Below are 13,759 nucleotides of genomic sequence, written 5' to 3'. Positions count from 1 at the left end.
CACGCAGAAGAACAAGAAAGACAGCCCTCCAGGAAGAGAAATGCCCCCATGGACAGCCCAGCACCTAGAAATAAACACAGCGCACTATGAGGAGAAATGCCAGGTGGCCGGCACTCCACTTGAAAGAGAGAGAGGGAGAGAGCTTCCTGAGGAGATTATGCCGGATGCCCAGGCCTTCTTGGCCTCCACAGTGACAGAGCTCCATGAGGAGCAGTGCCGAAGGGTTGACCCACTTTATTTTTATTTATTTTTTAATTTTTATTGGGGTATTGTTGCTTTACAGAGCACAATGAGGAGAAATGACAAACGCCAGCCTTCTATTTCAGAAAGAGAAACCGTGCTCTGTGAGGTGATATGCCTGAGTGTCGGCCCTCCTTTTAAGACAGAGGCAGCGCTCTATGAAGAGAAATGCTGGCCGGCCGGCTCCCTCTTTCAGACAGAGAGAAAACCCCCTATGAGGAGAAATGCTCGGTGGCCAGCAGGCACTCTTTTCCAGAGGGACAGCTGGCTAGGAGGAGAAACGGCAAAGCGCTGGCCTCCTCCTCCGACACAGGGACGGTGTCCTATGCAAAGAAATCGCGGGAAGTCGACCCTCCTCTTTTAACAGAGACAGAGCTCTATGAGTAGACAGTCTGAGTGGTGAGAACTCCGCCTCCGACAGAGAGACAGCACTGGAGGGAAAGAAATGCAAGCCACCTGGGCTCTACCTCAGACCAAAAAAGAGTGCGCTGGAAAAAGAATGGCGCGGACTCTGACCTCATTTCAGTCAGACACAGGGCCCTGTGAGGAGACATTCGGGGCAAGCAGTTCACTCTTCCTGACAGAGAAGGAGCTCTGAGATGAGAAGTGCCTGACAGCAGGGTCTCCAACTCAGACAGAAACAACACACTCTGAGGAGAAATGCCCGAAGGCTAGCGCTCGGCTCATACAGAGAAAGAGAGCTCTCTGAGGAGAAAAACAGGAAACTCTGACCTACCATCCAGTCAGAGACGGTCTCTAGGAGGTGAAGTGCTGGAGAGCCAGGCTTCTTCTTCAAACAAACACAGCACACTGGGAGGCGAAATTCCTGATGGCCATCTGCCTTTTTCAGACAGAGAGACAAAACTCTGTGACAAAAAGTACCCGAGGGCCGGTTCTCCACCTCAGAAAGAGAGACCACAGTCTGAGGAGAAATGCCAGATTGCCAACACTCCACCTTAGAAAGGAGACACCTGTTTACGAGGAGAAATCCCAAATGGCCGGCCATGTTCTTCAGACAGAAGAAAGAGCTCTGTGAAGAAAAGACAAATGTCCAGCTCTCTTATTCAGACGGGGAGACAGCTCTCTCTGAGGTGAAATGCCGGAGGCTGAGTCCTCCTCCTTCCACAGATAGCGCTAACACGACAGAAATGCTTTGTGATCAGTGTGTTCATCAAACAGAAAGACGGCCCTCCATGAGGACATGCCAATATCCAGCTCATACAGAGACACAGAGCTCTCTGAGGAGAAAGGCAGGTGGCTCGGAACTACCATCCATCTAGTTAAGCTGAACTAGTTTAAGTTCAGCTTAAACTAGTTTGAACTGGCTTCACGCTCCACAGAGTCATCCTAGTCAACACGGGCTAGCATTCATTAGTCACTGAATTAAAATCTTAGATCATAATTTTATCATTGCTGAATCCTTGTAATAGATTCCAGTTCTTAGTATCTGCTGGAAATTTATCCTTTCTAGTTTTTGGAAACTCTCTTCCTTAGTAGTGAATTCCCTAGCCGTCCAGTGGTTATGACTTGGTGCTGTCATTGCCATGGGCCTGGGTTAGATCCCTGGTCAGGGAACTAAGATCCCGCAAGCCACGCGGTGCAGCCCAAAAAAAGAAAATTCTATAATTAAGTTAAAATCCTTTTCCGTTACTTTCACTCTTATACTAAGTGGCATAGCTGGATTTCATCTGGGCTTTGTTGTCTATTTTCCCTGGATTTTTCCTCAGATTCCTTATTAGTGATAAGTTCTTGTAAAACCTACCGATATTTTAGAGCAAGGCTATGAAGACTTCCCTGTTACTCTTATATTTTTAAAAAATGTTAATATAATGTCTTTTAGGTGATTCGTAAAATTCATCTGATCTAATAATTCAAGCACGTTTTCCACAGTCTGTCTCATAAAGTGTCTGCATTTTTCTGTAACACAGTCTCACTTATGTCTGTCTAATCATTCGTATGTCTTCGTGTGGAGCCATTTATGTGGCAGCTTGTTTCTGCTTGTTCTTTCATACGGGCTGTTTCCTGTTATTATCCCCCTTGATGGAGTCTATTCATCAACCACATCCTTTTGTTTACCTACTGAAGTTACTAGATTACTTTGCCTCTAACATCCTTAGTGACCGGGAACACGTCACCCAGGGGTGCTGTCTTCAGCCCTTTCCAGCAGCTGTTTTGTTCCTAGATTGCTAGTGGGTTTCTGAAGTCTCACATCACATCTCTCATCTGATAATGTGTATTGGATTGGAGAAAGAGGCTCTAGCTGTATTTTAATTTTTAATTCTTAGGATCTGATTTTTTTTTTTTCTTTTCAACAAATTCCTTCTCTCTGCTTCATGCGTGACCTCATCTTTTCTCCCAGTGTTCCTTATTACAAGGTGCCCTGGTCATTCATGCAGCCATGATGCATTTTCATCTTAAGCTATTCCTTACAAGTTTCATGTTTTATTTATCTTTCTCTATTCTGTTCTCTCTAGTGATTCCCTTTCATTTTCCTGTAAGAGTTTGTGTCTTGCTGGGACAGACATTTCTCCCACATTTGTGATAATGATAATGACAATCCCCTTAGGTGGGGGGGACTGGCACCTCTCAAACCCCTCACACCTTCATTGTTCCCTATCCCTTTCTCACTGGGCCTGAGACTATTGTAATAGGAGAGGGACATATATAGAGACTACAGACTGGATCAGTGGTTCCCAAAGTGAAAGACTGCATCAGAATTCTTCATGTGCTCATTAAAAATGCAGATTCCTGGGACCCACCCAGCCCAATCGAATTCTAACCTCTGGAATGGTGCCTGAAATCTGCATCTTAACAATCTCTCCAGATGATTCTTATGAACCCTAAGGCAAAAATGCTTAAGAAGCCATCCCCAGATGAGAGCAATTTTCTGTTCTGAGAGTAGAGGGAGCTGGTCTGAAGTGGGGATGAGCTTCTACAAGGTTTTTCCACACCCTGATCCTCCCAACAGCTATTATCTCTGCCTGAAGAAATGGAGACTGGGGGTACCCTGTGGAGGAGCACTGCCCTTAGATGTCATAACTACGTCTGAGTTTCTCTCTGGAACTTCACTCTGGTTCCCATAAACAGTGTCTGCCACGGCAGCACAGGGGTACCATAGCAGTGACCCACCAAGTCCACACTGCAAATTCAGAGAACCACTGGATTGCTGGAGCCAGCCATGGAGCCCCTCCAGGCTTGCAGAGAGGTACCATTTCATTAGAACCAGCCATAAAACCAACACCCCACTTCATTCCCCAGGCGATATAAGGCGGGGGGGGGGGGGGACTGGCTCCATGAAAGAAGGAGAGCATTTGGCTTGTCCCTCTCTATTCCTACAAGATTGAGGGTCCTACAAACATATCCTCCAATGAATCAAAGCACGGTGATTGTCTTAACATGGCCAAGACCACCTATCCCTGCTAGGGTCTGGAGAAAGGAGAAGGTAAGTGCTGAATGAAGAGAAAGAGTGCTAGGAGATGGCACAGAGCAGCAGACATTGGTACCTGCGTGGGTGGTGAGGCTAAGGGACCAAGCTGAGAGTTGAGTGGACACCAAGGAGGTAGCAGAGCTTGAAATTCTTACACCATTAAGCAAAGGCTGCATGTAGATTTCTCTCATCCTGGGCTTTATGACGAAACAGCAGCATTTGAATGCCTGCCAAGCACAAGGAACCAACGGAGGATTTATATCAGACACAGAGGCAGAGAGAACCAAGAGAAAGGAGGCTATAACCACCCCCCGTGCTAAGGTGGCCCTATCCACAAATAAGGGGAAATTGTAACCAGCCAAAACTGGGGCGAGTTTATATGGTGACCGCAAGAATGTGCCTCTCCAGTCTCCAGCTGCAGGGGGCATCACTGACCAACGGTCCCAGCTGCTGCATTCTGAGAGCCATCGCTGTGTTCCATGGTTGGCATCAAAGCCAGACTTCCCACAGGCTTCCTCCCACCCAGTGCCTGGGTGTGGCAGGGGTAGTGATTTTAGACTCATTCTTGTGATACGCAGGACTCCTCTGGGGAGTGACTTTGGCTAGGGGCCTCCGCAATCATCTTGCTTAGAATTTTCTTAGAAATGAACTGACATCAAAAGATGCCTCCACCCCACCTTGCTTCCTCCCATCTCCCCTTCACTCGGGGTCAGAACTGCATCGCAGTCTGACAGCTCTTCAGCTTTCTTCAGCTCCCTGCCCATTTTTTTTCACAGGCCTTTTGCCTAATAAATGTCTTATTCCTGTCTTCTGCCTCCCTCTTCCCCCATCCAACACTGGTGTGGACGTATAGACAATAAAGAGGGGCTGGGGCAGGGGAGCAGGTTAGCTACCTGTCAAAGAAAAATTGCCCCAGAGTTCAAAAGGCAAGGAAGACTTTATTTGAGGTTACTGTGAGAGAGGAGAGAGATTGAACTCAACTCCAAATACAACAGGGACAAATGGGGATTTCTAGCCCATGGCAGGGTGAGGAATTGGATGGAAAATCATTGACAGGAACTTGGTTAGCTATCAAGGGTGAGGCAAGAGCAACTTCATTGGATATCGAGGATGAAGACTGCGGGGGCGGGGGGTGGGTGGTCAGAGTGGGGAGGATTCTTCATAAACACATCTACAGGCCAGATGCAGCCCATGGGAAAATGGACTCAACCTCTGGTGACCTGAAAGGCGATGCTCAGGCCTGGGATCCCAAGCAAAGAAGTCTGAACTCTGATGGACACAAAATATCCTATTTATTGTCAATTTCTGCAAAGACACATTTAAGCAACAAAATATACATTTGTCAACCTTTTAGAATTTGTTTTATACATTAACAAATACAATGTGCTACCATAGCAATAAATTAAATGTACACTATTTACATTACATACGCAGTCGGGGGGTCTATGAATCACCTCCTCTCGAAGAGGAAAGACAGAAAAGTCATCACCACACGGGTCATCATTTCCAAGCTACACTTTGCGGGTTCTAGCACACAGAGGAATCTCTTCACACTTAAACAACAGCACTACCCAGGCTGGAGTGTGGAAAGACAACGCCCGGGGCAGGGGGGAGCTGGCACACATGCTAAGGAGCGGGAAGGGGCGATAGACACTTCCAAGCAGAAATGTCACAAAAGCAGAAACGATGGCATTTAAATTCCAGTCTTCCAGCCAAACAGCCTCCCCCTGGGGCTGATAAGGCCCAGGACAGTGCCCCTGCCCCCAAGAGTCTCTCACCAGGCAGGGCTCTTCTGTCCTTGGCCTTAGTGGGGGCTGTCTCCTTTCTCCCAAAGCTGAAAGGAGGGAGCTGTGGGATGGCAGTGGGTAAGGAGCTGGTGGCAAAACAGCCATCAGAGGCTAGCAACATGTCCCAGCCGGGCCCCCAGGCTGCAGGGACAGCCCTGGCAAACTGCTGACTCACCCTGCCTCTGAGAGAGGGGTACCTGGTGTCTGGGGGAGGAACTGTGGAGTCCCTGCTGGCCACGGGTAGCCATAAGATCTACTTGAACCCTGATCATTCCCCCGCAACAGACCTGTCTCTGTTGACTCAGAATTGAATGAAGGTAGTGTTTGAGTTGGCACCTTAAACAGTTAGGGTAGGAACATGAAACCGGCTCTCGGCCCTTGAGCCTAGGTTTTTACTGACCACCTTTGTTTAAGGATCAGGGAGAGTCAAAGAGTTTTTTCTTTTACCACTTTTCTCCTTAACTTAAAAAGGGGAAAGCGAGGTTTGGTTAACTGCATCTCTCCCCTGGTCTCCACTCCCATTACAGACAAGGGTTGAAGAACCGATGTCACCGAGGAACAGTCCCTGGGAATCTCTTTTCCTCTTTGTTTTCTTTGCCCAAGCCACAGCCAAAACCGCATGGCTCTCCCTAAAAAAATCCCAGGGAACATCCCTCCTGATGAAAAGAACAGAGACTGAGGCCCACCAGCACCTTTGGCTGCTGACACCTCGCAGCCAGTGCCAAGGCGCCCGCTCACTGGCTTTCTCCAAATGCAGTCAATGCAGTCACTTGTCCCACCAACCCCATAGGTGGTGCCCAAGAAAGGGCCCTGCTTGTGGCTTCTCGTCCCAGCTTTGTCACCAGCTGGCTACGTGACCTCAAGCAAGTTGTTTTCCCTTCACTGGAGCTGAAGTTTCCCATCTGGAAGGTGACACGGTTGGATTAGAGGCTGAGAAGGGGCCCGGAAGGCTTGGACATGGAGATGAAGCTGACAAGGCTGGACCACAGAATATTTTGCCGCAAACACCATTTCCCTTCATTAGCACAGACAGAAACTCTAGCTGAGACCTTCTCCCTCTAGCTCTTTCTGCATCTGTTTTTAAGCATCGACTCAGCAGAGGCACATGGATGCCCGACAGAGCCTGAAAAGTATAGTTTCTTCCGTGAGTCAGGGAGGTCCCAGAGCCAGAGCTACGTCTGGGAAACACTTCTCCTATGAGGAGACACCTCAAATACCAGCAAGAGCGCCATCCAGATGAGTCTAGTCACAAGGTCTGATGAGGCCTGAGCAACCCTGGAGCCCCAAGACTGGATGGGGCAATAAAAGGAAAGACATTTTGGAGCAAAGCAGATGCAAGAGGGGGATGGAAAAGCAGCCTCCAGGAACCCAAGCTGCCTGTCCCATGGTCCAGAGGGGCAAAGGGAGACCGGCCTGTCCTTGTTCTCCCCCTGCCTCTCAGCCCTGGGACTTCACGGGGGCTGGTCTGGAAGCCAGAATGACCAGAATGAACTTTCTAGATGTGGTGAGGCAGGACCCAGAGGGAGGGACATTTCAGATCCTGCCCAGAGCATCCCCATTAGCAAACAGAGGGTAGAGGCCACTTCTCAGGTCTGTTTCTTAGGGGGCCCAACCTGCGCCTCTCAGTTTCTCTGGACACACCCAGCCATCCTGGCCACTGGCTCAGAGGCAGGGGGCAAAGCCCTCCCAAGAGGTGGGGCCTGCAGGGAGAGCAGCCAGGGCAGTGGGGGAAGGTGGCTGTAAGGTTCTCAAGTCGGACAGAATGGAGACAACCTAAAAACCCCAGAGGACCCCCAGACCACGACAAACACAGCACAGCACAACCACCAGGCAGCTGTAAATACCAGCTACCCAGAGAAGCGAGCCAGAACCTGGAACAGTTTTTAAAGAAATGCAGTTTGACCTTTCAAGTTCCTTCAGAAACCCAGCCAACAGAACGCCTCCAGAATCTGCAGGCCTAGCAGTGGTGCCGCTACAGGGATTTTTAATAAAAGCTAAACAGACATTTGTTGACCTTCTAACTAGAATAAATCTTACCGGACTAGTACTTTAAGCAAACACATTTCTAGCATGAGGGAAGAGGTCCACCCAGCCTGTAAATAGGATCCCACAAAGTCCACGTGAGTCGGGGATGAAGGATCAAGGTTTTGCTCTAAAAGCAAAAACAACAGGGAAATGGTCACATCAGTCAAAAACAAGCGTAACATTTCTATGTCTTGCCTTGGGAATAGGCCCAGATCCCAGTGCAAATAAAGCATTTGGTTGGAAATCCTTGTCCTCTGCTCAGTAAAGCAGGTGCCCAGCCTGTGTCACCCTGGCAGCCCCAAGTCACTAAGGCCCCATACACGCTTGGAGCTGTAGCACCGCAAGGGTCTGCTCTTCAGACTCTGTTTAACTTGGAGGACACCTTGCCTTAAACCCCACCACGGCCAGTCAGCAGAAATGACCTGCCGCACTGCAGACTCAGATGGGTGAGAAGGGAGGAGGGGTCGCTTCTCAGAGAGCAAGCTGGCTCAGCCCAGCAAAGGTGGCTCTGGCTGGGGGTGCAGGTGACAGGCAGTGTCTGAACTGCACCCAGCTGGGACCCAAGTTGCAGGAATCCCACCGATGAGACAAACGCCTACGGACTCCTTGTGGCTGGAGAGGGGAAGAGGAGGACTTAGGGGTGGGGGGTGGAGGGATTGAGCCCTGCTAGGACCAAAGGGCTTGGGAGCTGGAGAGAGCCCCCCCCAGAGCACCAACCAACCTGACCAGTTGCCCCTCACATTTCAGATCCTGCCCAGAGCACCCCCATTAGCAAAGAGAGGGTAAAGGCCACTTCTCAGGTCTGTTTCTTAGGGGGCCACCTACCCCTCTCTCGGGCTCCCGCCGAAGTGGGTGGGCTGAAGTAACTCTCTACATCTCCCACGAACCTCCACCACCAGCAGAGACTTGGATCCTGGCCTAGGCCTGGGCCCTGAGGTTTTCCTCGGCCAAGTGCCCAGGACCTGCTGCTGGCTCTCCCTGAATGCCTTCCCACTCCTGTTGCCCACCCCTTCAAGGGAAAAGCGTCTGCTCAGAGGGGAAAGACTGATGGCTTCTCCCACCGCCACCACATCAGGAGCCTGTGGGAAATGAGGACGTCCAGGAGGAACCCGGCGCCCGCTCCCGCTTACCCGCAGCCGGGTCTCAGCTTCAACTGGCCTCGTGGCTCAAGATACACAGGCAGCAGGGACAGAGGCAACCTGGGCCTGACGTCAGCAGATGGATAAGAAACTCCCAGCACAGAAGGAAATAGATGTTTGGGAGCTCCAGACGTGTGGGAGCGGCAGAACCGACTTCTACCAGGACACCTTCGAGGATGGCTACAAATCTGGGTTCCTGGGAAAATGGTCCCTCCACCACCACTAAATGCATTTGCTGTGGCTACAGCCTCCTTCCTGCCATGTCCAGGACATGGTGCTGCCCCTGCCTGGGTGCAGCAACCTGCTGTCAGTCTCTGCTGCCCACCTCACCACTCTCTCTACTTCTCTGGACTCTGACTGGTACCCAGATCCCCCCTTGCCCAACTCGCTCCCCTGCAGACAAAACAAGATGACAAATGACCCAGACACACATCACATCAGGCGGTCAGGAGCAGGGGGGCCTGGAGGAAAGAGGCCTTGTCCAGACAGGGGGAGGCGCTGGCAGGGATGGGCAGGACTGTGGCCAGGTCAGGACACTGGGACAGACAGCTGGTCTGGTGGGCAGGTGGCCAGTGGAGATGCAGGCCTGTGACGCTCAGAGTAGTGGACGGCACCCCCAAACTGCTGGAATAGGAGCCTTCTCCAAGACAGAATCGGGCTTCCCTGGAAAAAACAAGGAGAAGGGAGATGATGACCAAATAGTAGGTGAAGGGAGAGAGGAGACATATGTGCCCACGGCTACATATTCTTAGGACGGGAGGCTGCAAATACAAGGGTGCAGACTTTCTACAGTCCGAGGAGTTGGGCAGAAACATTGCTTTGGTGAACCAGACATCTGAAGTACATGATGGGAGTCGGAGTGAGTGTCAACATTCCCATTTACATAGATCAGGGTTACATAATGTGGGCTCAGCTGTGGCCCTCCCCTTGGTTCCAAATGTGACTCACACCCCTGGGAGCCCCATGGCAGGGAGAGGGCTGGGAAGTCAGAAGGGTCTCTAGTAACTGCCCTAGCAGGAGGCCAGGCCTTGGTGGTGGAGTGCTGGACCCATGCCCTGCTCTGCTGTAAACCTCACGCACCCCTGGCTGGGGGCTGGGAGCAGGGTCCTCCCTGGGCTCATCCCGCACAATATTTAGGGGACCAGAGCATCTCTGGACGCACAAGGAGGACACATCTCAGCCCAGAGCCCTGGCCAAAGACACAAGGAGGGAAAGGCTGCCGTAACAGGGAGGCAAGGGGGCCAAGTGAGGAAGGAGAGCTCTGGGCTGCTGCCCTCTGCCTGCTGGAACAAGCTCCTGTGGGGAAGGGAGACCCACTCAGTGAGTCTGGCCCAATCCTATCAGGCAAACCTTCCCATCGGCACCTGAGACCATCCGCCCTCTTCCCCATCTAGAGCTGGGCCCCATCACAGAGGCTCCAGGGAAGAGGTGACTAGCCCACCCAGCGGTCAGGATCTCTCTGGCCATTCTCACATTATCAGGCCACAAGTGCCCCGATCTTAGTAACACACTCTCCCTTGTGGCCACAGCAGGACTAACACCTGACCCACCTTTGACAAGCGAAGGACTCCTCTTTCACGTTAGTGACCCTGTTTCAAGAAAAATCCGTATGAGAGTTTTAAATAACTAGACAACATAATCCCCACCGACTACAGCTTCTGTATATTCAGTGCTCAGCTCTCTGGAGAGCCCAGGAAGGGACATGAGACCCCAGGAGCAACAGTTCCCAACTGGAACCTGCCTGTGTCCAAGGGTGTGGCTCTAACACAGGAAGCATGGCCAAGGTGGCTGGCGAGCCCCAGGCTGATGCCTGCACCGTGCGGGAACCAACGGCACCCCCAGATCTGACCAGGGCTTCTCCCCACCTCCCCCAACGTGAGGTGTGAGGCGCCCTCTTCCCCCACCCCCAGGAAGGATGGCCGAGGCTGGAACGTGGGAGGTGGGAGGCTCCCCCTGCTACCCTCACACCCCTAGATCCTCACCGCACTGGAGCTGGCATGGCTGAGCTTATCAAAGCGGAATTTCAGGTTTGACCTCGGGGAGTTTCTGCTTTTGACATCTAGGAAAAAGAAGGAAGCCCTTGAGAGGAGGTGGGGCTGCAGAGGTCACTGGGGCTCCAGGGCGGGCGCTGGATACGGAGGCCAGGAGAAGAGGGGGCCTCCTCTCCACTAGGCACTTTAGCTGACCTGCACCGATTCACGAGAGCCAACTCTCAAATTTTCAGAAATGTTGTGAGCTGGTTGTTACACACAGTTATTTTTTTTTAATTATATAAGCTTACAATTAAACAAATTATATTCCCCAAAGGTAATAAATACCCAGAAGTTATCATTTCCTAGTTATTTCACTACATTTTACTATTATTTATTCTCCTAAGGTTAGTTACGTCTATTATATCTGTCCGGTAGTACTTCCCAACTCCATGTCACATTGGGCGCTTGAGATCAGCCAGGAGTACTCACACCAGAGAAATCAGCAAACGTTATAAATCAGAGCTTGAATAATTGTTTTCTTGTCTAGACTTAAGAAACTCATGGAGAAAACGTTATTAATATAGATCAGACTTGAAAATGTGTTTGTCTATAGCCATTACATTGTGAATGGCACAAAAAACTGAGAAAATACTCTTCCAGTATTTGAAAACTATTATCTGATTCAGCAAAGAAGTTGCTCACATCCCTGACAAAATAATATCAATCATCATTCGTGTCGGAACTATACTTGTTCGTCATTTGGAACCTTACGGTGTCTACGGATACAAAGGTTGGGCAAATATTAGTAAAGGTGCTTTGTGAGAACCAGTTGGCTCTGTCGACTTATAGTAAAGAATATTGTATATTTCGTTCCAGCTTATCCTTCCCCCCTCCCTGTGTCCTCAAGTCCATTCTCTACATCTGCGTCATTATTCCTATCCTGCCCCTAGGTTCTTCAGAACCATTTTTTTTTTTTTTTAGATTCCATATATGTGTGTTAGCATACGGTATTTGTTTTTCTCTTTCTGACTGACTTCACTCTGTACAACAGATTCTAGGTCCATCCACCTCACTACAAATAACTCAATTTCGTTTCTTTTTATGGCTGAGTAATAATATTCCATGGTATACATGTGCCACATCTTCTTTATCCATTCATCTGTCAATGGACATTTGTTATAAAGCAGAAACTAACACACCATTGTAAAGCAATTATACTCCAATAAAGATGTTAAAAAAAGAATGTTGTATATTTTATCATTATTTATAAATTGTGTGCTTCAGATCCTCTATATCAGTAAAATTTACAGTAAGCACATACGTGCGTGCGTGCGTGCGTGCGTGTGTATGTGTATGGTGGGAGAGCCGGTTGTTAAACATTTACCAGCACACCACTGGCCGGGGGGCCCCTTGGCTTTCTGATGTTCCTCTGGCTGGGAGAATCTACAGCTCAGTACACTCCACCTGGAGGCTGCTGATTTAGTCTTGACGCTTCACATTCAAGGGTTCCACTCAGCACTAGGATTACCTCTCGGTGTGACCCACCAGCCCCCCTCAGCGCCCCAGGGAGCCCAGGTGTGAAATGACCAGTGACCAGGGCATCGGAGATTATGGAGGATCAGATGTCAGGCCCTCCCAGCCATCTCCCTCTCCTTGGCCCTGTCTCTCCCCCTAAAACAGGTTTCCAGATCTCCGCAAACCCACCCTGGTCCTGCGGGTACAAAGCATAACTCCTGTGGGGCTGGGGGTAAGAGGCAGCTCCTCAGGGTTAAATACTCCATAGGAGGTGGGGTCGCAATAAGCACTGGGCAGGTGTTACAGACCCGTTGTAGGTCCCCTTCTGCCCTGGGTGACCTTCAGCAAGTCATACTCTAAACCTCCTTTTACCTGAAACCTTATTTATTTTGATATTTATTTAATACCAAGTCAGAGCCAGGCTTGATTATAGATTCTTTCATTCTTTCAATATTTAATTAAGCCTTGTTAAAAAAAAACAACCAGGGAATTTGTATTACTACGCCACTGTACAGATGAGGAAACTGAGGTTCAGAGAGGTGAGGCTGCCAACGGTGCACCAGGATCAGAACCCAGCTCCACAGTGGACCAGCCACGGTGGGGGTTGCCGTACTGCACAAGCGATTGTTTGCTTGTGAACCAGGCCTTCCCCTTATCCCCAATATCACATGTCGCCTTTTGCCAACATTCCTTCACCATGAGAACCCCAGGAGCACTGTGGCTTAAACCACCCTGTGGGCCCACTGGCCCTGTGTTTCTATCATTTCGATTGGAGCTCCTCAACCTCAGCCTGACCTTTTGGGCCAAGTAATCCTTTGTCGTGGGGACTGCCCTGTGCACTGTAGCATGCTCAGCAGTACCCCTGACTCTGCCCACTAGATGCCAGCAGCACCCTCCCTTCCCCCAGTCATGCAAATCAAAAATCCTCCAGACACTGCCAAACGTGCCCTGGGGAGCAACGTCGCCCCAGTTGAGAACCACTGATTGCACTACTGTTTTATTCTCGTTGTTTAACAAATACTTAGGTTAACAGTTCTAAGTCTCTTATAAGTCTCTCTTTTACTCTTCACACAACCAACCATACGAGGTAGAAACTAGTCCCCTCCCTCCATTTTGCACTTGGGGAAACTGAGGCACAGAAAGACTCAGTAACCTGCCCCCTGGCTCATCACTAGTAAGTGGAAGATCCAGGATTTGGACCCAGGCTCCAGAGTCCTGCCCCACACTATGCTGCCCTCCTCGAGGGCAGGACCAAGGCTCTGATTTCCAGGCACCCCCAACACCCAGTGGTGCCTACAGCACATGTCCGCTTGGACGCCCCTCAGGCGCCAGCCCCTCGCCCTCTCCCCAGAGCGGGCTCCGCCTTCTCTGCCCGACTGCAGGGATCACAGAACCCTGAAAGGCCCGGACTCCTTGCCTTCCTTGAGCCCCCACTAGTGAGCCTGTACATCCCTTGAATCCACGTCCTTCTCCCATTGCCCCAGACAGCCCCCCAGATCCATGGCCCTGTCACCCCTCACCAGCCACTGTGGCCCCTCACTGCTCTCCCTCCCTGTGCCCACTCCCCAGCAATCCTTTCTGTTCAGCCAGCTGCAGCCGCCAAAACCGTCTCTCCCCTTCGGATGGCGCGTCTATACTTAAAGGACCTTCAAA

The 13,759-nt window shown here is 50.4% G+C and overlaps 1 protein-coding gene across 5 annotated transcripts in view; it reads right to left on the bottom strand.

Annotated features, from left to right (window-relative positions):
* Positions 1-4,940: 4,940 nt before the first annotated feature.
* RAP1GAP2 (RAP1 GTPase activating protein 2) overlaps positions 4,941-13,759 on the bottom strand; it is a 219,224-nt gene continuing 210,405 nt past the window's right edge. For all 5 annotated transcript variants that reach the window (XM_027130672.1, XM_027130673.1, XM_027130670.1 and 2 more), the window contains 3 exons: positions 10,601-10,677; positions 10,169-10,207; positions 4,941-9,281 (listed from right to left, as the gene is read on the bottom strand). In XM_027130672.1, the coding sequence (XP_026986473.1) occupies positions 10,199-10,207; positions 10,601-10,677 (86 nt within the window). In that variant the 3' untranslated portion in view covers positions 4,941-9,281; positions 10,169-10,198. The remainder of the gene's footprint in view (positions 9,282-10,168; positions 10,208-10,600; positions 10,678-13,759) is intronic.

The sequence above is a fragment of the Aethalodelphis obliquidens genome, unplaced genomic scaffold (genome assembly GCF_003676395.1).
Source record: "Aethalodelphis obliquidens isolate GAN/ISIS:26980383/991018 unplaced genomic scaffold, ASM367639v1 scaffold38, whole genome shotgun sequence".
NCBI lineage: Eukaryota > Metazoa > Chordata > Mammalia > Artiodactyla > Delphinidae > Aethalodelphis > Aethalodelphis obliquidens.
This window is presented reverse-complemented; position numbering and strand designations above follow the sequence as displayed.